The sequence below is a fragment of the Saprolegnia parasitica genome, assembly GCF_000151545.1.
Source record: "Saprolegnia parasitica CBS 223.65 unplaced genomic scaffold supercont2.48, whole genome shotgun sequence".
NCBI lineage: Eukaryota > Oomycota > Saprolegniomycetes > Saprolegniales > Saprolegniaceae > Saprolegnia > Saprolegnia parasitica.
The window spans coordinates 92,958-113,860 of record NW_012156442.1 but is presented as its reverse complement, the minus strand read 5'-3'; the positions used below and the strand labels follow the sequence as shown (position 1 = coordinate 113,860).

General features: G+C 56.8%; 7 protein-coding genes across 7 annotated transcripts; 6 read left to right on the top strand and 1 right to left on the bottom strand.

Annotated features, from left to right (window-relative positions):
* Nucleotides 1-5,897: 5,897 nt before the first annotated feature.
* SPRG_09737 (hypothetical protein) lies at nucleotides 5,898-7,130 on the top strand (the record flags this gene model as incomplete). Its single annotated transcript, XM_012348886.1, has 1 exon — nucleotides 5,898-7,130. The coding sequence occupies one exon, from the start codon at nucleotides 5,898-5,900 to the stop codon at nucleotides 7,128-7,130; it is 1,233 nt and encodes a 410-aa protein (XP_012204276.1).
* Nucleotides 7,131-7,654: 524 nt separating this feature from the next.
* Nucleotides 7,655-8,746, top strand: SPRG_09736 (hypothetical protein; the record flags this gene model as incomplete). Its single annotated transcript, XM_012348885.1, has 1 exon — nucleotides 7,655-8,746. The coding sequence occupies one exon, from the start codon at nucleotides 7,655-7,657 to the stop codon at nucleotides 8,744-8,746; it is 1,092 nt and encodes a 363-aa protein (XP_012204275.1).
* Nucleotides 8,747-9,742: 996 nt separating this feature from the next.
* On the top strand, nucleotides 9,743-10,978 carry SPRG_09735 (hypothetical protein; the record flags this gene model as incomplete). The annotated part of the gene is made up of 1 exon (XM_012348884.1): nucleotides 9,743-10,978. One exon carries the CDS (start codon nucleotides 9,743-9,745, stop codon nucleotides 10,976-10,978), a length of 1,236 nt encoding a protein of 411 aa, XP_012204274.1.
* A 683-nt stretch (nucleotides 10,979-11,661) lies between these two features.
* On the top strand, nucleotides 11,662-12,866 carry SPRG_09734 (hypothetical protein; the record flags this gene model as incomplete). The annotated part of the gene is made up of 2 exons (XM_012348883.1): nucleotides 11,662-12,483; nucleotides 12,531-12,866. The coding sequence occupies 2 exons, from the start codon at nucleotides 11,662-11,664 to the stop codon at nucleotides 12,864-12,866; spliced, it is 1,158 nt and encodes a 385-aa protein (XP_012204273.1).
* Nucleotides 12,867-12,977: 111 nt separating this feature from the next.
* Nucleotides 12,978-16,737, top strand: SPRG_09733 (hypothetical protein; the record flags this gene model as incomplete). Its single annotated transcript, XM_012348882.1, has 4 exons — nucleotides 12,978-13,346; nucleotides 13,675-14,212; nucleotides 15,218-15,682; nucleotides 15,823-16,737. The coding sequence occupies exons 1-4, from the start codon at nucleotides 13,036-13,038 to the stop codon at nucleotides 16,735-16,737; spliced, it is 2,229 nt and encodes a 742-aa protein (XP_012204272.1). The 5' UTR covers nucleotides 12,978-13,035.
* A 350-nt stretch (nucleotides 16,738-17,087) lies between these two features.
* On the bottom strand, nucleotides 17,088-18,623 carry SPRG_09732 (hypothetical protein; the record flags this gene model as incomplete). Its single annotated transcript, XM_012348881.1, has 4 exons — nucleotides 17,088-18,225; nucleotides 18,279-18,348; nucleotides 18,404-18,532; nucleotides 18,579-18,623. 4 exons carry the CDS (start codon nucleotides 18,621-18,623, stop codon nucleotides 17,138-17,140), a joined length of 1,332 nt encoding a protein of 443 aa, XP_012204271.1. The 3' UTR covers nucleotides 17,088-17,137.
* A 669-nt stretch (nucleotides 18,624-19,292) lies between these two features.
* Nucleotides 19,293-20,398, top strand: SPRG_09731 (hypothetical protein). The gene has a single exon (XM_012348880.1). The coding sequence runs from the start codon at nucleotides 19,348-19,350 to the stop codon at nucleotides 20,383-20,385; it is 1,038 nt and encodes a 345-aa protein (XP_012204270.1). The 5' UTR covers nucleotides 19,293-19,347; the 3' UTR covers nucleotides 20,386-20,398.
* Nucleotides 20,399-20,903: the final 505 nt, after the last annotated feature.

The following is a 20,903-nucleotide window of genomic DNA, read 5'->3' as shown; positions in this document are numbered from 1 at the left end:
GCATCTTGTCGTACATCAAATTGCAGGCGCGCTTGACGCACCGGCCTGCCTCACGAGCGCTGTAGAACGTCCACTAGCGCGACGGGTGCATATAAATAGCTCATTTCAGCAGCAAATTGTACTACGCGAGAAGCCGCCTCGGTCAGTCATTCCCACAAACTTTAAGCGCTGCGGCTTCTGATTGGTAAAGTAACCGTTTCCTGCGGGACGTAACCGAGAAGTCGCACTTTCTATATTTTTTACCACAAACGACGTGGCACTCGCAATCCTTTCCCTCGTAAGCGTCAGTCACACCACCGACGCTTCGGCTCATTTTCCAATTTTCACACACAAGATGCAACGCTTCGTCAAGACCTCGACGCTTGCAACCACGTCGGACGGCGCCGTCTTGCTGGCGTATGACACCGACCGCGCATCCATGTGCGTCATCAAGCGCACGCGTCTCTCGCGTTCGACACACGCCGCCATCGCGAGCGAAGTGCGCGCCTACGACATTCTTCAAGCCAAGGCGGCGACAACATCCGACCACATCCTGCGCTGCTACGGCAGCCACATGGATCGCAAGCGCACGCACCACTACCTCCTCCTCGAGCACTGCGCCAAAGGCGATCTGTACAACCACCTGCAAGATCTGCCCATGCACAAGTGCACGCCCGAGCTCGCGCAGCAGTATTTCATGCACATCGCCCTTGGTCTCGCGGCCGTCCATAGCTGCGGCCTCGCGCACTGCGATCTCTCGCTCGAAAATGTCTTTGTCGATGCCAATGGTCAACTCAAGATTGGCGACTTTGGCCTCGCGACGCCGCTCGCAGCAACGGCTACACACCCAGTCGGGAAGAGCTACTACATGGCGCCCGAGATGCACACCAGTGGCGACTACAGCGCGGCGACCGTCGACGTCTGGTCCCTTGGTATCGTGCTCTGGATGCTGCTCACCGGCGTCCCGCTCGTCGAGTCGTCGTCTGAGGCTGATGAAGTGTTTGGCTACCTCCAGCGCGTTGGTATCCGGACACTCGTCCGCGCGTGGGGACTGTCATTGCCAAGCGACGCTGTCGAGATGCTGGCGCTTCTCTTGGTCACAGACCCGGCGCTGCGTCCGTCCATGGCCACGGTACTGCAGCATCCGTACTGCCAGCCGCGCGCCATAAGCGATGTGTCGTCGCGGTAGTGACGATGGTTTTGAGTTTTCGAAAGAATTCGTTAATCGTTCCGATAGAATAGTCTTTGAGTTTTTGTTGTTGGAATGTTAGTGTGAGCTTCGACGCGAAACGAGCTCGCATTTGAATTTTTGAGCAAGAAATTTCGTCTCGCGTGCTACAAATTGTACGATTGAGATCACCTAGACCCGAATCGCCAACGACGTGGCGGCGTAGTTCGCCCAATCGCGCGATGCCATTGGTTTAAAAGCAGCGAATAGCATGTCTTACAAGGCGCTATTCGCATCCGATTGGCTAATAAAGGCGTCAAACAGTCGGGTTGGCACGCGGTGCGGTCGATGAGCTCACCTGGGTTGGCATAGTTCCTTGAGGTTCAGCTGTATAGCTTCCCGATCAATGACACGAGATAGATTCTTGATGGATTGATAGGTTGATCGATTGATAAGTTGATAAATGATTGATAGATACTGTACGTCTTGGGCTCTACCAAGGGCTTAGTAGCGCGGGCTTGTCGCCGCACTGGTGGCGTCGTTGCGCGCGCGCTGCTTCGATCGGCGTGGGCGGAGGTCGTGCGTCGTTGCAAAGTACGCGATCACGTCATGTTGGAGGTTGGCAACAGCGATTTTAAGAGCGATGCGCCAGTACCGTAGCTCGTTGTACGTGGTGCAGAGCCACTGCAAGAGCGCAAACTGGTTCTGGACGCTAGCTTGCTCGAATGCCTCTGCGATCATGCCGTGGGAGCAGCGATTCAAGAGGAAAGCCACGAGGTCCGTGCTGCCTCTCGCGACTGCATGCCCAGTGTGGTGGGCTCTGAAGGCGGCGACCACGCGTTGCTCCAAGAGGTCCTGCACGATGCAGAGCCGACCGCCACGCAGCGCAATCGCTACGACTGTCGGCAGGCTCAGTCTGACATTTTTCCATGGCAAAACGTAGCAAGTCGACGTGGTCGCCGAGACAGGCCGCGACTACAAGGTGACGCACGGCGCCGGAAATGGTACCGCTACCAGTCTTTCCGTAGGAACAGGAGTTGCAGACATTCCCGCGGTGGTCGGTGCTGTAGTGTTGGCGCAAATGACGGTGCTTACCCACGCAGCGGCGCCACGCCCCGTAGTGGAGCGTCCAGCGTCCGCCGGCGATGCACAGCGTCTTCGTCGCTACGAGCTCGCGCAAGAGATCCACGCGGCCATACTCGAGCGCGTAACTAAGCAGCAATGTTGGGCACAGCTGAGGCACGAAGCGAAAGTCGACGCGATCGAGCCATGGTGCCATGACCGCGTGCACAGGCCCGAGGTCGCCGTCCGGCGGGCGGTGGCCGAGGCGCGTGAGGATGTAATCGTCTTGGCTAACGCCCTCTTGGTAGGCGATGACGAGCGGCAGGAGCGACGCGCTCGTGAGGACGCCGAGGCAGACCATGGTCTCGGGCTTGCGTCGTGCGCCGCTGGATCGGATTTGAAATATGAAACGCGTGACGTGTTTTATACGAGTTTCAAACACATAGTACCGGGAGAATGAGGTGGCAGCGGGAGGCGGCGTGATTCGCGGGATGGAGCGATGCCATTGGCTGCAATACAACGATTGACATACCGTTGAATGTGGAATCGGCTTTGGATTGGCTTATAATCGCGCCAGAGCCCCAATCCGAGTCGAGCGTCACAAGATCCCAACAGGAACGGTGCTGCGTCGTGGCGCGTCAAGTCTGCGCTGACCAACGGCCCTGAATGCTACCTAGTCCACGCAGATACCGGTACGCGAGTTCGAGTTGTCGGTCCCACGTGGCATCATGGCGTCCCATGTCGATACTGGTGGAGAAGTAGATGGATGGATGGAAAGGGATTTAGAGATACATGGATAGATAGACGCGACGCACCTACAGAGTAGTACGCTATTTACGCGAGCGTGTTCGTCGGGGAGGCTAACCTTTGATGTGACGCCTGTGGCGTCGTTGCACGCACGCTGTCTCGGCTGAGGCGAAGATCGTGCGTCGGTGCAACGTAATCGATCATGTCGTGTTGGAGGTTGGTGGCTTGGAGAGCGATGCGCCAATGCACTGGTTCGTTGTACTTCGTACAGAGGTAGAAGAGGAGCGCAAGTTTTCTTGGTTCAGGGCGACCGCTTCTCGAAAGGCTACAAGAGCTATGCCACGAGAGTTCTTCTGTAAGAGCAACGTGACGAGGTCCGGTTTGCCGATCGCTACTCGTACCGGTACTGCCAGCGGTACTGCACATTTGTTGGCGTGAGTTGTTATGTCCATCGCCAAGCAGCAACATGGGTGTCGTCCTACGGTGCGCTCGTTTCGCTTGCCGTGGAACTGGGGATCTGCATAATGAAGAGCACGCTCGCCGTGATGGTCCGCGACTCGAACGACATGGGAAGGTCGAATGACGCGATTGCTAATCTCGAGAGACAACAATCTCCATTGCACGTGTTATGCTTGAGCAACTAAAGTGCATCGAACGTGCCTGTATAGGACACTCGATGAGAGAGCGATGCTGCGGCCTAGGTAGACCTTCCGGATACAACCACATGTATCCGGATGACAGTGCATTGACATCGGCTGTGATCACCGGCAGTTACACATCTCTTTGCTGCGATCTTTTGAAACCGAACCCAGCGGACAAGTAAGCTCGTACGTATGCCAAAGGAGAGATTCGCTAGCATTCCCAGTGCGTTCTTTCCATCTCACACTAGTTCGTTCGAGCTGTATTGACGAACATGTTTTGGTGCTTGCGCCTTCTTTGCCTGTGGGCTGACCGGTGGTTTGTGCACGGTATATATTTTCCGTTTTAAAAGGTGCGATGGAGCGAAGGGAACAGTGATCATGGCGGGCAGTGTATCGCATGAGCGGGACGGGCTGGATCACCGCCGAAAATAGCCGGACTACCATTCAAAGATCGGCCGCGGTCAACCATGACATGGCTTGGTAGAGGTCGACACGAGTTGGTGGAGGCGAGATCGTGAGAACCACAAAATCACCAGGTGTATTCCTGCGTTGGCGCACGAGAATAATGATTCAGGAAAGCCCTCGAGCACGAATCGCAACGCCATTGGCTGCTGGCGAAACGGCACTCTGCGACAGCTTGAAAACGGCCGAGAGAAAGGTATCGAGCGGACCATGATAGCTGGATTGCAATACCGTAATACTCACTGGCGCGACTATTCTTACGCCCCGAATGTCCCGCACGGTGATCACTGTATGTTTCGCTCATGCCGGACTGGCGCTGGAAGTGATTCGCTGCACGTTCTGCAGAGCACGATGTCGTTGATTGCTTCAACATCCATTTTTGTACCGTTAGTTTGCTACTGGATGGCGCACCCAGCATCTTGTCGTTCATCAAATTGCAATTGCAGGCTCGCTTGACGCACCGGCCTGCCTCACGAGCGCTGTAGGACGTCCACTAGCTCGACGGGTGCATATAAATAGCTCATGTCAGCCACAAATTGTACTGCGCGAGAAGCCGCCTCGGTCAGTCATTCCCACAAACTTTAAGCGCTGCGGCTTCTGATTGGTAAAGTAACCGTTTCCTGCGGTATGTAACCGAAGGGTCGCACTTTCTATATTTTTTACCACACACGACGTGACACTCGTAATCCTTTCTCTCTCTCGTGAGCGTCGGTCATACCACCGACGCTTCAGCTCATTTTCCATTCGTTCCCACACAACATGCAACGCTTTGTCAAGACCTCGACGCTGGCAACCACGTCGGACGGCGCCGTCTTGCTGGCGTACGACACCGACCGCGCATCCATGTGCGTCATCAAGCGCACGCGCCTCTCGCGCTCGACACACGCCGCCATCGCGAGCGAAGTGCGCGCCTACGACATTCTTCAAGCCAAGGCGGCAGCGACATCCAACCACATCCTGCGCTGCTACGGCAGCCACATGGATCGCAAGCGCACGCACCACTACCTCCTTCTCGAGCACTGCGCCAAAGGCGATCTGTACAACCACCTGCATGACCTTCCCATGCACAAGTGCACGCCCGAGCTCGCACAGCAGTATTTCATGCAAATTGCGCGTGGTCTCGCGGCCATCCATAGCTGCGGCCTCGCCCACTGCGATCTCTCGCTCGAGAATATCTTTGTCGATGCCAACGGCAAGCTCAAGATTGGCGACTTTGGCCTCGCGACGCCGCTCGCAGCAACGGCTGCACACCCAGTCGGGAAGAGCTACTACATGGCGCCCGAGATGCACACCAGTGGCGACTACAGCGCGGCGACCGTCGACGTCTGGTCCCTCGGTATTGTGCTCTGGATGCTGCTCACTGGCGTCCCGCTCGTCGAATCGTCGTCTAAGGGTGATGAAGTGTTTGGCTTTCTCCAGCGCGTTGGTATCCGGACACTCGTCCGCGCGTGGGGACTGTCATTGCCAAGCGACGTTGTCGAGATGCTGGCGCTGCTCTTGGTCGCAGACCCGGCGCTGCGTCCGTCCATGGCCACGGTACTGCAGCATCCGTACTGCCAGCCGCACGCCATAAGCGATGTATCGTCGCGGTAGAGACGATGTTCTGAGTTTTTGAAAGGGGTCGTTAATCGTTCTGATAGAATAGTCTTTGAGTTTTTTGTTGTTGGAATGTTAGTGTGAGCTTCGACGCGAAACGAGCTCGCATTTGAATTTTTGAGCAAGAAATTTCGTGGTCCTCAACCCATTTTGTGGTCAACGGGCGGAGCTTGTTTGTAGCCCAAAGCAATCTCAAAGTTGGCAGTATCAATCTTGACAGCGCCGCCAATTGCCAATCCTTGATGGCCAGCGACAATGAGACGCACCGGGTCTGTACGCGCCAGAACACTGGCTTGTCAAGCCTGCCAGGTGCCGTTCTCCACGTCATTCTTCGAGCGACCAAGCAAGGAAAGGATGTTGCCGCCCTTCTCAGCGCACTGCCGCCGTTGACGCTACCACCTGAGCTGGTTGCACTCCGAGACTTCGGTGCCGTTGTCGACCTCGCTCGCCACTGGCCGGCCGTGCGCGTGACCGAGATTCCCATCGAGCATGCGCACCTTGGTGTGGCAGCGCTACCTGCGCTCCAAGGCGTTTACATTGAACCTGGCTTTGCCGCGCTGGCGTGGCTGGATGCCACCTTGCCCCCAAAGATGCGCGTGGTGCTTGTCGTGGACCCGACTGTCTCGGGCGTGCTCAGCTCCTTTGCGTACAACTGGGGCGATCGCATTACCCATGTCATAATCAAGGGTCATGAGGTGCACCCGGACCCGATCCCCGACATTCTCGGACGTTGCGTCAACGTCTCGCGTGTTACGATTGAGAACACCAAGATCCGAGTCGCCGCAGCTGCGTACTTGGCAGTCCTTCCGACGAAGCACTTGGTTTCGCTCAAGGTGAGTGCCCACACGGCACAATTGGACGCATTGGACGTCGCCGCCATTGCTTTCTGGCTTCAGGGACCCCGTGCTACGTCGTTCTCTCTCGCCTGCGCCTCTGTGAGCGACCCGACGGTGCTGGCCAGCGCGATCCAAGCCTGTTCGACGCTGTCGCACTTGAGTCTGGACGGTGTTTTGGACGTCCAGGCGGCGTTGGTGACATTGCCATCGACCTTGCACCACATTACCGAGCTCTCGTTGCGCCAATCGTCGGGTCTGTATAACGTGCCCACGCATGTGCTCCTTGGAAAGCTCGATCGAGCCAAGGTTGTCTCGTTTGCACTCCAAAACAACAATGCCAAAGCGGTTCGCTTGCACGATGTCGCCAGCGTCTTTATGACGTGTCCCTCGCTCGTATCCGTGCACCTTGTCAACTGGAGACTTCCAGCGGTGTCGACAACTGCTGGGGCTTGCCCGCATCTCGCTCGCTTCATGCTGCTTCACGTTCAGTTTGAAGAGAGTGAGAGCGTGCCTGCATTCGTGCGCTGGCTCTCGACCTCGCGCTGCCTCACGGTTGTGGACTTTAGTGGCACCGTCCTCGGCAATGAAGGCGTCTTGGCACTGGCGCGTGAGCACCTGTCTGGATGGCGCGCGGCCTAAAGACATTGCAACTGTGGGGAACGGAACTCAAGGGCGACGATGCTGTCGTCCTCGCTGTCGCACTCGCCTCGAAATGCAACTACCGGTCACTGACGATCAGCCTGGATGCTAATCCGCTCACGGTCGCGTGAGTACATTTGCTGTTGAAGATGCTGGGTGCATGCCGCGGCGTCACTCTCGAATTGGGGTATCTTCTATATTTGTTGGGCTTGGTGGTTCGAGACCGACAGTCCAAGGAAGGAGATCTCGGCGAGGTCGTGCACATGCACCAGCTCCAATTCACTGCGCCTAGCACGCTCACATCGCCACCCTGCACGTCATCGCCATGACACGCTCTCTAATTTATACTAGTACAATCGAACGCTACATCTCCCGACTCGCTGCTTGCGTATTGCAGGCCTAGCCCTAGAATAGCCCGCCAACTCTCGAGCGCCACAGCTATCTCGCCAGTAGAGGTGCCGACGCATACGATGGCCACGTTAGTGTTTTGTTATGTTTGCTGCACCTGTACCTTTCTCTCTGCAATGCCGATCCCTGAGATCCTCACGCGCTGCGTCAACGTCCAGTCTGTGACGATCGAGAGTGCCGAGACACGAGTCGCCGCTGCTGCCCACTTGGCGGCGATGCCAACGCAACACTTGCGTACACTCAAGGTGCGTGTGGTCGCGAAGTACCGCATCGACGCGTCTGCCATCGTCGCATGGTTGCAAGGGTCGGACGCAACGTCGTTCTCACTCGCATGTCACTCGGTGCGTGAACCGATGGCGCTGGTTTTTGCGATCGAAGCGTGCTCAACATTGTCTTCGCTGACTCTGGACGGTGTCGCCATCGTTCAAGAAGCCTTGTCAACGGCTCCAAACAATTTGCACCACATCACGACACTCGCTCTGAGCAACGATTACGGTGCGTACGACGTTTACATGAAAGTTCTGCTGCAAAAGATGGGCCGGGCCTTGAGTTTTTCCCTTCGAAAGACTGGCGGCCGTGAAATGCTTTGGCGCGGCGTCATGAGCGACCTATGCACGCGTCCCTCGCTCGAGTCGGTGACCCTGGATAACTGGAGCCTTCGCGCGATGCCCACGACTGGTGCTTGTCCACGCCTCACCAGCTTCACGCTGCGTCACGTTCAAGTCCATCACATGGAGGAGAGCATCCCCAAGATTGTGCAGTGGCTCTCGACCTCGCACCGTCTCTCGTCTCTCGACTTTAGTTCCACGATGCTCGGCAACGATGGCTTTGCGGCGCTTGCACGTGCGCTTCCTGTCTGCATGGCGCGCGGTCTCAAGACGCTCGGTCTGGACGCCACGGGGCTAACGGATGGTGACGCTGTCGTGCTTGCTTTCGCCCTCGGCTCGGGTCGCAACCGACGGTCACTGACGATCGACTTGCAAGCAAATGACTTCGCGATCGCGTCGGTGGCCGTGCTCCTGACGACACTGGGGACATGCCACGATGTCACGCTGCGTTTTGGCTCGGCCTCGGTTGCTTCGCACTTGCTGGCTCTGGACGAACCTTGCGATGAGAAAGACGTACTCCGAGTCCTCGTGCGCGTGCACAAGCTCGAGTACATTGCGCCTGGCACGTTTACGACGCCCCCTCGCACCTCGTTGCCATGATATTATGCACTCTACTTCATTTGGACATTGAACACGGCATTTTCCATTTGTAATTACTGTTGGATGCGCTTACCCTAATAGCCTAGCATATCGTCGTACAGCGTATCCTTGATGCGACCGAGGAGCTGATCTAGGGTGCAATGATAGCAGAAGGACGGCGTTGCCGAAACCTACGATGATCCTTGCGCGCCGTCGTTGTCTGAATTCGTGGTACGAGCTCCTGCGACGAGGTTACAACTTGACGTCTGCAGGCTTGAGAGCTCATTGGCGTTATGCTGTGCGTCCCGTAGCACATATCATTGGCGATGAGCCTGGTGCTCGAAGGCTTTTGGGTGCTAGTGATGCGGTCCTTCCTCGCTCCAGAGGACCGCGTCAATGGTTGGGCGACGCAGCGTCGGACGCCCAACCGTCTCGACGATGCCAGCCATGTTGTGGGGAGCGCCATGAGGCTAACCAACGGTGTGCAATTGCGTTGAGATCGTGAACGGACGGATGTGCTTGGACTGCGACGTCGCCGACTTGAACCTTTTTGGGCATAAAGATGGACGGTACGTATGCGTTGCCTATTTAGAGCAGCATGCACTTGTTCCTCGAGCAGCCTGATGCGTCATGGTCTATTGAGCTGTGGTGAGCGAGGATCGATGCATGTTCGTATAGCGATGCGCGGCCCATGATCACCCTCCATAGCGTCTCGTTGGATCGAAAATCACACTCACAACAGCAGGTCGCTGACGGAAGGGGACCGCTCTGACCAAATTAAAGGCTTTACCAAGCAAGAAATTTCCAAGTGGTCCAAAACCCTCTCAGTGTCAACGGAACGCACAGAGGACGCAAGCCCAAAGCGGTTCCAGCGATCACAGTCGCAATCTTGACGCCACCACCACGTGCCGACTAACGATGGAAGGAGACAAGAAGCCAAAGCGAGTCTGTGCACGCGAGGCCACAAGCTGGATGAGCCTACCAAGTACCGTGCTACACGCCATTTTGAAGGCGACCATGCACGGGGCAGACGTTGCCGCCTTGCTCAACGCGCTGCCGGCGTCGACGCTACCCGTCGAGCTCATCGCGCTCCGCGACCTCGGCGCTGTCGTCGACCTCGAAGAGCACTGGCCGGTCGTGCACATCACCAAAATTCCGATCCAGTACGCGCGCCTCGGTATTGCTGCGCTGCCAGTTTTCGCCGGTGTCAACATTGGCGCAGGCTTTACGACCCTCGCGTGGCTCGACGCTACGCCCAAAAAGGCCGTGACGCTGGTCGTGGACCCGTCCGTGCCTGGCACGCTCACGACGTTTGCGTACAACTGGGGCGACCGCATCACCGCTGTCATTATCAAGGGCCACCAAGTCAATCCCGACCCGATCCCCGACATTTTGTCGCGCTGCGTCAACGTCCAATCTGTGACGATTTCGGGCACGATCCAGAACACGATTACGCCAGTCGCCGCAGCGACCTACTTGTCTGTGCTTCGGACAACACAGTTGGTCACGCTCAAGGTGACGGTCGCGGCTCGAGATGCACTGGATGTCACCGTCGTCGTCGCATGGCTTCAAGGACCCAGTGCAGCGTCGCTTTTGCTTTCGTGCGCATCTGTGAGTGACCCGACGGCGCTGGCGAGCGCGATCCAAAACTGCTCGACGCTCTCTTCGCTGACGCTGAACAATGCCTTCGACGTGCAAGCAGCGTTGGTGTCGTCGCCAGATACCTTGCATCACGTCACGGCGCTCTCGTTGCGCCAATCGGCGGCTCAGGATGACGTTCCCATCGATGTCCTCCTTGGAAAGCTCGACCGAACCAAGGTGCTGTCTTTGTCGGTCCAGAGCAATCGCTACCAAGCTCGTTTATTGGGCGACGTCATCGGCGTCCTTGGCATGTGCCCCTCGCTCAAGTCGTTTTACCTGGATAACTGGACGCTACCAGCAGCTTCCATGACCGGTGCTTGTCCGTGCCTCACCAGCATCACGCTGCGTCGACTTCACTTTGATGTTGTGGGGGATGTGGCCAAGATCATTCAGCTGCTCTCGACCTCACACTGTCTTTTGTCGGTGGATTTCTGTGGTACGAAGCTCGGCAGCGAGAGCGTCTTTGCCCTGGCGCGTGCATTGCCTGTCTGGATGGCGCGTGGCCTGCAGACGCTGCATCTCGACAACACCGGACTCGGAGACGCTGACGCTGGCGTCTTGCGCTTGCGCTTGCGTCGAAGGGCCACCGCCGCCACCTCACGATCCACTTGACGGGAAATTCACTGACGATGGCGTCGGCATCCGCGCTTCTGACGGCGCTGGGTGCGAGTCGCAATGTGACGCTGACTGCGACCGGTCCTTTTGCTCTTTCAGAGATGCCTCACAAAGTCCGATTTCAGCACCAGCGACTGCAAGAGATCGAGAAACTCAAAAAGCTTGTGAGCGTTCACAAGCTACAATTTAAGGATACCTGTTCTGGGTGCGGCGAGTACACGTCGCCATCTCTCTAACCCATCGAATGCGATCCTTTCTGCTGTGTCTTTTTCGATTCCTCCAACCGTACTAGTTCAGAACTATGATGCAATGGACCAGCATATGCACATGCAACATGGTGCTTTAGGCGGTGGCGAACCCAGCGGCTTCTCTCTCGTCCCCTCGAAGGTCGATGACTCTCTGTCCAGCTCGAGCGTTGCGTTCTCTATGCATCGGTAGCAGCCATGAAAAAACAACTCATCCGTGTAGAACGATGCAGAAGCACGCCTACCTACTATCACCACGGTGCAAGCCACGAACTTAGCCCTAGCCCTCCTATGAGAACCACGATCCTCCAGCTGACCAAGAGATGGTTCTAGACCTCTGGGAAAGGGATTTTCTGATTGTACTCGGATGTCTGGATAATGTACTCTTCCTTTCCACTCTCGTGCCTCGCATACCTCACGGCAAGCTGCAAGGTTATGAGCCCAACTACGGGGGTTCAGAAAGGAAGCGCTAACAAGCATCAGTACCCTGCGGGGTCCAGCAGCGACTCGGACGACGAGTCGCGCTCGGCCAAGGAGAAGAACACCAAGAAGGTCAAGAAGAAGGCCAAGAAGGCCAAGAAGAAGGCCAAGAAGGCCAAGAAGAAGGCCAAGAAGAAGGCCAAGAAGGCCAAGAAGAAGGCCAAGAAGAAGGCCAAGAAGCCCGACGACGATGACAGCTCGTCCAGCTCGTCCAGCTCGTCCAGTTCGTCCAGCTCAGAATCAGCAAGCTCTGTGACATCTACGTCGTCCACGAAGGCGGAACGCGATGCTCGGAAGGCCATTGTCGCTCGACATCTACGGATGACGCCGCTCGACGAGCTCGTTGATGGCGAGTACATGGTGTACCGAGGGATGCTTCAGACGATCTTTTTGGAGAACGAGCTCTGGGAGCTCGTCACGGGCGAGCGAGAGGTACCTGGTATCATGGCTCTGCGCAAGCATCACGAGTACATGCAAGATGACATGAAGGCCAACACTGCGATTATGAAGTCGCTGCCGAGTGACGTCAAGTTGCAAGTCCTACATCTCGATCGAGCCTCGGAGAAGTTTGAGTATCTCGAGAACAAGTTTGCACGGCGCCGTCACATCGAGTCCAGCGCCGACGTGTCGGCCCTCATCGATTTGAGGTTTGACCCGATGCAGCAGACGTTGGACGAGTTCCTCGCCGATTTCAAGAAGAAGGAGCTCGTGCTTCGTATGCGCCAGAACGGACAAATGCCCGATGGCATGCTCAAGTCGACGCTGCTCAGCGCCACAGTTCGTTTCTCAACGTACGCACGGACCTCGTACACTTGGACGACAAGGACGTCACGCTCGATATCATTGCGCATGCACTGCTCGTCAAGTACGAAGACATGATGAAGTCGCCTGCAGGCGATGACTGGAAGAAGAGCGCCAGCACAACGGACACGTCAACGCAGGAGGCGAACGCACTGAACGCCCACTCGATCAATGAGATGCTCCAGAGCGCGAATGCGCTCGGCTACCTCAACGACAACTATCGAATCGAGAAGCGCAAGATCATGTACGACTGCTGCGGCAAGCGCGGTCACACGGCCTACAACTGCTGGCACAGCCCGCAAGGCGGCCAAGATGGTGGCAATGGTGGTGTCGAGAAGAAGCTAAAGATCGAAGAATAAGCTGAGGAAGATCTCCCCTTTGTCAAGTTCAAGAGCTCGTACTCGGTCAACCAAGGCGGCCGTGGTCGCGGTCGCGGTGGTCGCGGTCGTGGTCGCGGACGAGGTGCTCGTGGAGGCGGCGGCGGCAGCATCGTCGTCTACATCGACAAGCCGCAACGCAAGTGGCGCGATGAGCAGCATTTGCAACAACATATTCGTTTTCAAGTCGCTCAACGACACGGCCAAGGTCATGTGGTTTGATGGGTCGATCGTGGCGCAACGGGCCGGGCGAGCGACATTTACAGTTCAAGACGCTGCCAATACTCGTATGGTCGCGCTCCGGACCCAGATGAACTACGACGAGAGCTCGCAAGTCAACATCCTGAGCCAGATCCGCACGCGCGAGGACCATGACCTTATGGCACACATCTCGGAGGACAACAACACGGTTGAGTTCTGCAACGAGAAGGCGACCACCAAGATGACCCAGTGGCGACCGAGGTCCATGAGGCCGGCGACCACCAAGATGACCCAGTGGCGACCGAGGTCCATGAGGCCGGCGACCACCAGAATCATCAAGAATCGACCGAGCTCAATGTGGCCGGCGATCAAGATGATCAAGAATCGACCGAGCTCGATGTGGCCGGCGATCAAGATGATCAAGTGGCGACCGAGGTCCATGAGGCCGGCGACCACCAAAATCATCAAGAATCGACCGAGCTCAATGTGGCCGGCGATCAAGATGAAGTGTCAGCCGAGGTCCATGAGGCCGGCGACCACGAAGATACAATGGATGAGCTCGCTGAAATCACTAATCGTGCGGCCGTAGCAAAGCACACGGCGACAAATCGCAGCTCGAAATCAAGATCGACCGCAACAACAAGTACTACACGGTGCACCTGGTCGTGTGCGGCTCTGAGCAAGACGCTACACTACACCAAGGATCAAGGTCTCAGCACGAAGATCATGGGGGAGACAACGAAGAGTCACTGGACGAGGTCTTTGTCACGATCTACGTGGACGACCTGCTCATCCTTGGCGAAGACAAGTGCACGAGTGCAGTCAAGGGAGACCTGGCAACCAAGTTCAAGGTGACCAGCAAGATGCTCACGTTCTCGCTGCACAAGTGCGCCCTCGGTCTCATCCAGAAGAACGGCAACACCGTCATCTATCCCGTCGACCTGCCACAGCACCGGAACTTGTATCTCCACGTGGTCTACGGCACGTGTGATGACAACGACGCACTTTTGTACGCGAAGCGAAGCCTCGCCGGGACATTGCAGTATCTTGTCATGTACTCACGCATGGAGCTCGCGAACATCAAGGTGATGCGGGCGCTCAACTACCTCGTCGGCAAGATTGATCTGGTCTCGTCTACGACGTCGACGAAGCGATGGCCGACAAGCAGCCCCCAATCGACTCGCGGACAAACTCGGACTTCTGCAACGACAAGCCCGATACCCCAAGCAAAAAGAGCTCGGCATCTGAGAAGCCAAGGAGGCCATCCGTACAGCCATAGAACAAATCCAGCTCGGCTGAACGCGGGGGAGTATGAGAACCACGATCCTCCAGCTGACCAAGAGATGGTTCTAGACCTCTGGGAAAGGGATTTTCTGATTGTACTCGGATGTCTGGATAATGTACTCTTCCTTTCCACTCTCGTGCCTCGCATACCTCACGGCAAGCTGCAACCTCCTACCTCGGCACCCACCGCCCAATGTGCAATCAAGGTCGAGGTTTCAACGCTACAACCACCGCTCTAGAAGGAGCCTTTGCTCTTGGGACGGCCACGTAACCTGTGATCTGTTTACGATTTAATTGCACCCCTCGCATTGTCACCACTATGGCATTTCGCCGCAAACACTAGCTACGTCATTCAACAGGAGTCAACAACCCCAGTACTCTATCGTTAGACCCGAGTTGTAATTCCATGTGAATTCTTGATCCATGTTGATGACTCACGATAGTGCATCTTGACAGCCTAGTCCCAAACTAGTGGCTTACAATGACTGCCTAGTCCTGAACTAGTGGCTTACAATGCTCTTCGTGCGGGTCGTCGCATTTCGTCGAGGCGCGCGTACTTGTCGTTTTTGCGGTAAATGGACGTTGAATGGAATAACATTGGAGGAACTTTAAATCAAACAACGGGTCCTGAGAGTTGGGTTGGGAACTGAGAAAAGGCATTTCACGTTCCTGCAGCCTTCGCAAAAGAATTCAACGGAACTGCTTCGTGGTCAAAAACCCTCTCGTGGTCAACGGAACGAGCTTGGCACTGTTCGACCGTTAACACTCCCAATCTTGACGCCTCCATCACGCGTCGACCGCCAATAACACGAGACAAGGAGATGATGACGCGAGTCGACGCTCGCCAGACCTCGAGCTTTCCGAGCTTACCCAATGCCGTGCTTTACGCCATTCTGGAGACGACCACGAGCGCGAAGGACGTTGTCGCCTTGCTGGGTGCGTTGCCGCCGATGATGCTGCCGCCCGAGCTCATTGCGCTGCGAGACCTCGGCGCTGTCGTTGACCTCGCTTGCCACTGGCCGGTCGTGCACGTGACCACGATTCCGATCCAGTACGCGCGCCTCGGTATCGCTGCGCTGCCAGCTTTCGCCGGTGTCTACATTGACGCTGGCTTCACGGCCCTCGATTGGCTGGATGCGACGCTGCCGCCAACGATGCCGGTGACGCTGGTCGTCGATCCGTCCGTGTCTGGCGCCCTGAGCGCCTTTGTCTATGCGTGGGGCGACCGCATCACGAATGTCATTATCAAGAAGCACGAGGTACAGCCCGACCTGATCCCCGATATGCTCGGTCGCTGCGTCAACGTCCAGTCGGTGACGTTCGAAAATATTGGAACGCAACTCGCTGGAGCCGCGTGCTTGGCGCGGTTCCAACCCAGCGATTGCACACGCTCGCGGTGAATACCTCGGCGACAGGTGCGCTGGACGTTACCGCCATAATACTGTGGCTTCAGGGACCCCGTGCAACGTCCCTCTCGCTCGACTGCGTCTCTGTGAGTGACCCGACGGCGCTGGCTATCGCGATCCAAGCCTGCTCGACGCTGGCGACCTTGCGTCTGGACCGTGCCGTGGACGTGCAGACAGCGCTGGTGGCGTTGCCAACGACCTTGCACCACGTCACGACGCTATCTTTGAGTTATTCCTCGGAGCCGAACGATATTGGCCCGGGAGGTTTACTGCGAAAGCTGGACCAGGCCAAGATTGTTTCCATCCGATACAACGGGTATCCGTCGATGCGTTTGGACGACGTCATGAACTTTCTTGTGACGCGCACTTCGCTCGAATCGGTGACCCTGTACAACTGGACTCTTCCAGCAATTACCGAGATCGGCGCTTGGCCGCGTCTCTCCAGCATCACGCTGCACGGAGTTCAATTTGATCACATGGAGAGTGTGCCGGCGATCATTCAGTGGCTCTCGACGTCGCGCCATCTTACGTCGGTGGACTTCACTTCTACGAAGCTCGGGAAGGAAGGTGTCTTGGCCCTGGCGCGTGCGTTGCCTGTCTGGATGGCGCGTGGTCTTACGACACTGACGCTGTATGGCACTGGACTGACGGACGTTGACGTTGTCGTACTTGCCATCGCGCTCGCCTCGAAGTGCAACCGCCGCGCGTTGAAGGTCGACGTGTCGTCGTGCAGTCTTACACTGACGTCGGCATCGTTCCTACTGGCGACGCTGGGAGCATGCTGCAATGTCACGCTGCGTTTGGGCTACCCTTTTGGTAATTTTGGCCCGCAATATCGGCGTTACAACGCAGCCAATGAAGATCGAATCCAGGACCTCGTGAACGTGCACGGGCTGCAGTCGACCGAGCCAGGTGTATTCACATCCCCTACGCGCGCGTCGTCGCCATGGGAAACACTCTAATTCATGTAATTGAGGACTCGATTTTCCACTTGGAGCTCGTAAATAAGAACCCTAGCCCATCCCTAGCCCTAGCAAATCGCACGGACGTTCGATGCGATCCCGATCGACGCTTTGACGCCACAAGTAGACTTTCTAGGAGGGAGACATCAATGCCCACGATACATATACCTATGTGAATGCGTTGTGTCTTTTCAATGAATCTTCTATTTTTTCTGGGATGTCGTTTTTCCTTGACCGCAAACCACAAACCACGCCACCCAAAAGTTTTCGCACCGTGCGAATCGGGCTGCCACCCTTCTAGTAATGGTCGACTCCCTGTATTTATCAGCGGAGGTAGACTTAAGGGTCGTCTTGCATACTAGTCAAGTGCTGTTGTATTCGATATTAAATACGTTGTAAATCACATGTACGACTGGAGACGCGCCTTGTGATCATTAAACCACGCTTGCGCCATCGCTTCACTCGTAAACTTGTCGCGATCAAAGAGGACTGCAATCAACTGCTCGTCGTGCGTGTCGTCGCGCCGGCCCATCTGCAAGCACACGCCGTCGACGCGCGCGTACTTGTCTTTTTTGCGGTAAATGGACGTTAAATCGAACAGCGCCGGGTCCTGGAGCTGAAACCGGCCTTTGACGTCGCTCGACAATGCGTCAAACTGCGACACACGGACGTCGACATCGCCTTTGGGCGCGTCTTTCGTGACGACGACGGACGGCGTGAGTGTCGTCTTGTTGATCGTGTCGAGGGCGGCCGCCACGTATGCAATCGTGGCGTCCGTGCGCTCGGCCACGGCCGCGACATCGAGCTTGGCACTGGTGGTGGTTGTCGTGGTTAGGGTCTTGACGGGTATCGACGTCGACGCGGCCAGCTCCGACTTGACGGAATCCAAGAGCGATTTCGACGTGGCCGACTTGGCGCCAGGTTTGAGCATGACAATCGACTTGTCTTTGGACAGCGCCGCGGATTTCCGGGCGCGCCCGGCCGACTTGGACCGCTGGAGTTTGCGAGGCGAGCTGGCGCCGTCCGTGTCGGGTGCTTTGGGTTTCTTGACCAAACTCGGCTGGAACGTGAGCTCCTTCTCGGCTTCGTCCAACTGGCGCTGCTTTTCAGCGGCGGCTTTTTCTGCTTTTTTGCGCAGCCACTCTTCTTGGCGCTCCATCATGGACATTTGACCCATCGATTTCCGGGGCGCGTCGGGCTTGTCGGTTTGATTGGTTGCGAGGACGGACACGTCGGCGGGTTCGTGCAGCGACTTGGCTTTGGTCGGGTGCAGTTTGCCGCGAAAGGGACTCGCCGGGTGCAGTGACACGACACCGTCGATCTGCGCCGGCTCGTCCGTCGTCGTGTCGCTCAGCGGCGACGAGGCATGGCTTGCTTGCTCGTTATCGTCGTCGTCGTCGACGACCACGGTCGCCATCGGCAGCTCGGGGCTGGTCTCGAACGTGGCAAACTTCTCACAGACACCAGGAATCCCTTGCAGCTCCGTGACTGGGAAAAAGTTAAAAACTTATCGACACAGTTAGGAAGACGAGCGTGCGTACCAATGTGATTCCATGCCTTGACGCGGACGTGAATGTACTTGTCGCCACGCGCGAGCTGCTGCGTAATGGTCTATAAGCACGCGGCGAGCGAGGATCAAAGCATGGATTTATGATAATATCGGTACCTCGATGGTCCCGTCGTCCGGAAGACCGATGCGCAAGGGGTTGGCGCGAAGCCACTCCTGCACGACGCGGGCGCGGGCTTCCCACCAATGTACATCGTCTGGCAGCTCGGTGACCGGAACAAAGTCCGCCTATACATTTACACTGTGATCTTAGGTGTGTCGTCGAGCGCGATACCATTTGCTGGACGATGACCGACTTCCGCCGGTGCGCCGTGAGCATGTTGCTGGAATCCGAAATCAGTTACCTCCAGGGAAACCGATACAGATACAAACGTCAAGTATATGTTTAAGCCAATCATGCGTCGAATCGAGCATCAAACGCACCAATCACCGTCTGCCATCGTACTCCTGCCTTGAAGTGTGATGGCTTTCGCATCAAATCTCGTCCCACGCAACCCTGTCGCGCAACGGGCAAAAAGTTGACTATAAAGCTGACCAAAAAGAGCATTCAAACCTCCAACCTGATCAAAGAGTGGATTGTGAAGGCGCTTCTCGCCACAAACCGCGCTTGTCGCTGGACGCCCGCGTCGGTCCACGGCCCCCTCTATACCTCCCGACCCAATCAGCGCGCGCGATGTCGCAATCGGCTGGTCATTTGAAAATTCCAACCGCGTTTCGCAGTCAGGATGGACACAGCTGCTCTTCAGTACACTTTGCACTTGACCTTGACAGGCTGCGTTCGAGCTAGAGGTCGATCACATAGTTTGTATTCTACACCAGCCATGTCCTCCGACGACGACCACATTTGCTTTCAACGCCATGCGGGGGCTCGACACACTCGCCCTTCTCGCGGCCGCCGCTACTTTCATCGCTGCTGGTACGCTTCCGAACTCCAGCCTCATTCCTCCAACAACGATTGTACTCACCACGACCGATATATGATGGTAGAAACGAGCTGCGGCGCCGGATGGGCAACCCAATCGAGCACTGGCTTGGCCTGCGGCATGCAGATTGCCGTTGTGACGGCACCGATCGTCAACGCGGCCGCGGGAACCGAAACCGTGACCTTTACCGTGCACAGTACGTATGGCGATCCGATCACCGGCACAGGATCCGTCGCTGTCTGCTCGTTTGCGACGACCTCGTGCGCACTCGGCGCCGCATCGACCTTTGTCCCGGCGACGGCGACGGTCATTGACGCCACCCACACCTCGTACACGGCGACCGTGCCTCTAAAGACGGCGGGCGCATACTATCTCGCGCCCATGTACACCTCGGGCAGCGGCCAAGTGTTTTCAACGGGCGTCAACGCCACGATCAAGGCGGACGCAACGACGACACCCTCCAAAACGACGACACCGGTCTCGACGACGACACCGGTCTCGACACCGCCGGGTGCCACGACGCCATTGACGACGACCGCGCCGCCAACGGAGGCGCCAGCGGCGTCGAGCTCGGGCATTTCGTCGACGACGATCCTTATCATTGGCATCGGCATTTCGCTCGTCTTTCTCATCTTGTTGGTCATCGTCTACTTCAAGGTCAAGAAGCGCACGAACGACATCAACTCGCGCTCAGGCTTGACCGACGCGCCGCCGTCGTCGCAGGGCGGCGAAATGGAAATGACGTCGGTTGCGATTGCCTCCAACGCCAACAAGATCACGGTCGACCCGCTCTCGCGGCGCGCGATAATCAACCCGTCGACGTTCTCCAACCGCGCATCGCTGGATGCGACGGCGGCGCCGGCCACCGACGACTTTAGCTACCAGCGCTACGCCGGCACGACGCCGACAACCGCGGGCGCCAAGGACGCACTCGGTCTTTTCAACCGACCAAGCCTCGCCGTGCAGCAACGGACGCGGGCGCAGCCGCCGCGGACTCCGACGACCGGGACACCGACATCATTTTTGGCACCGCGACCACTACCAAGTGCTACAACGACGACAACGACAACCCACAACCCATACAAGAACAACGTCGTGCCACCAGCGCGCCCGACAGGCGCCTACGAGGACGACGAACAATCCAGCTATATCTTTTAATACCATACGAGGCTTTTACAAGACGATGGTGTATCCACATGTCAACTGCCTCCGGTCCGATGACTGGAATCCTATGGAGCACAACAACACTGCATGTATTCCCTTGCTGAAATGGATCAACCACCGCTCTGTTGCACTCGTCTGTTTTACTCGTCTGTTATAAACAACTGTTTTAAACCGATTAGTGCAATCCATCCCGACGTTTGATTGGTCCAACCGCATCGCAGTTGTTGTTGAATTGGGTCCTCTATTACAATAGATAAAACTATGCTAAATAAAATTGTCGGACTTTCTTCGTTGTGTGTACTCGGTTGAGGGACTTGATTTAGGCAGGCGGAGGCAGGAGCGCAATCCGCGGGACGAGGTGACGTCGCGGCCACTCGTGTTGGGCGAGGAGCCGGAGAAGCCGACGAAGAGCAGGCTGCTCGGGCTCTTGTACGAGGCTGTGGTGCAAGTGCAGTTGAGCGACGCATGCCGCCTTGACGGCAATCGTCCATGGACTTGGCAGCGGTAGGTCG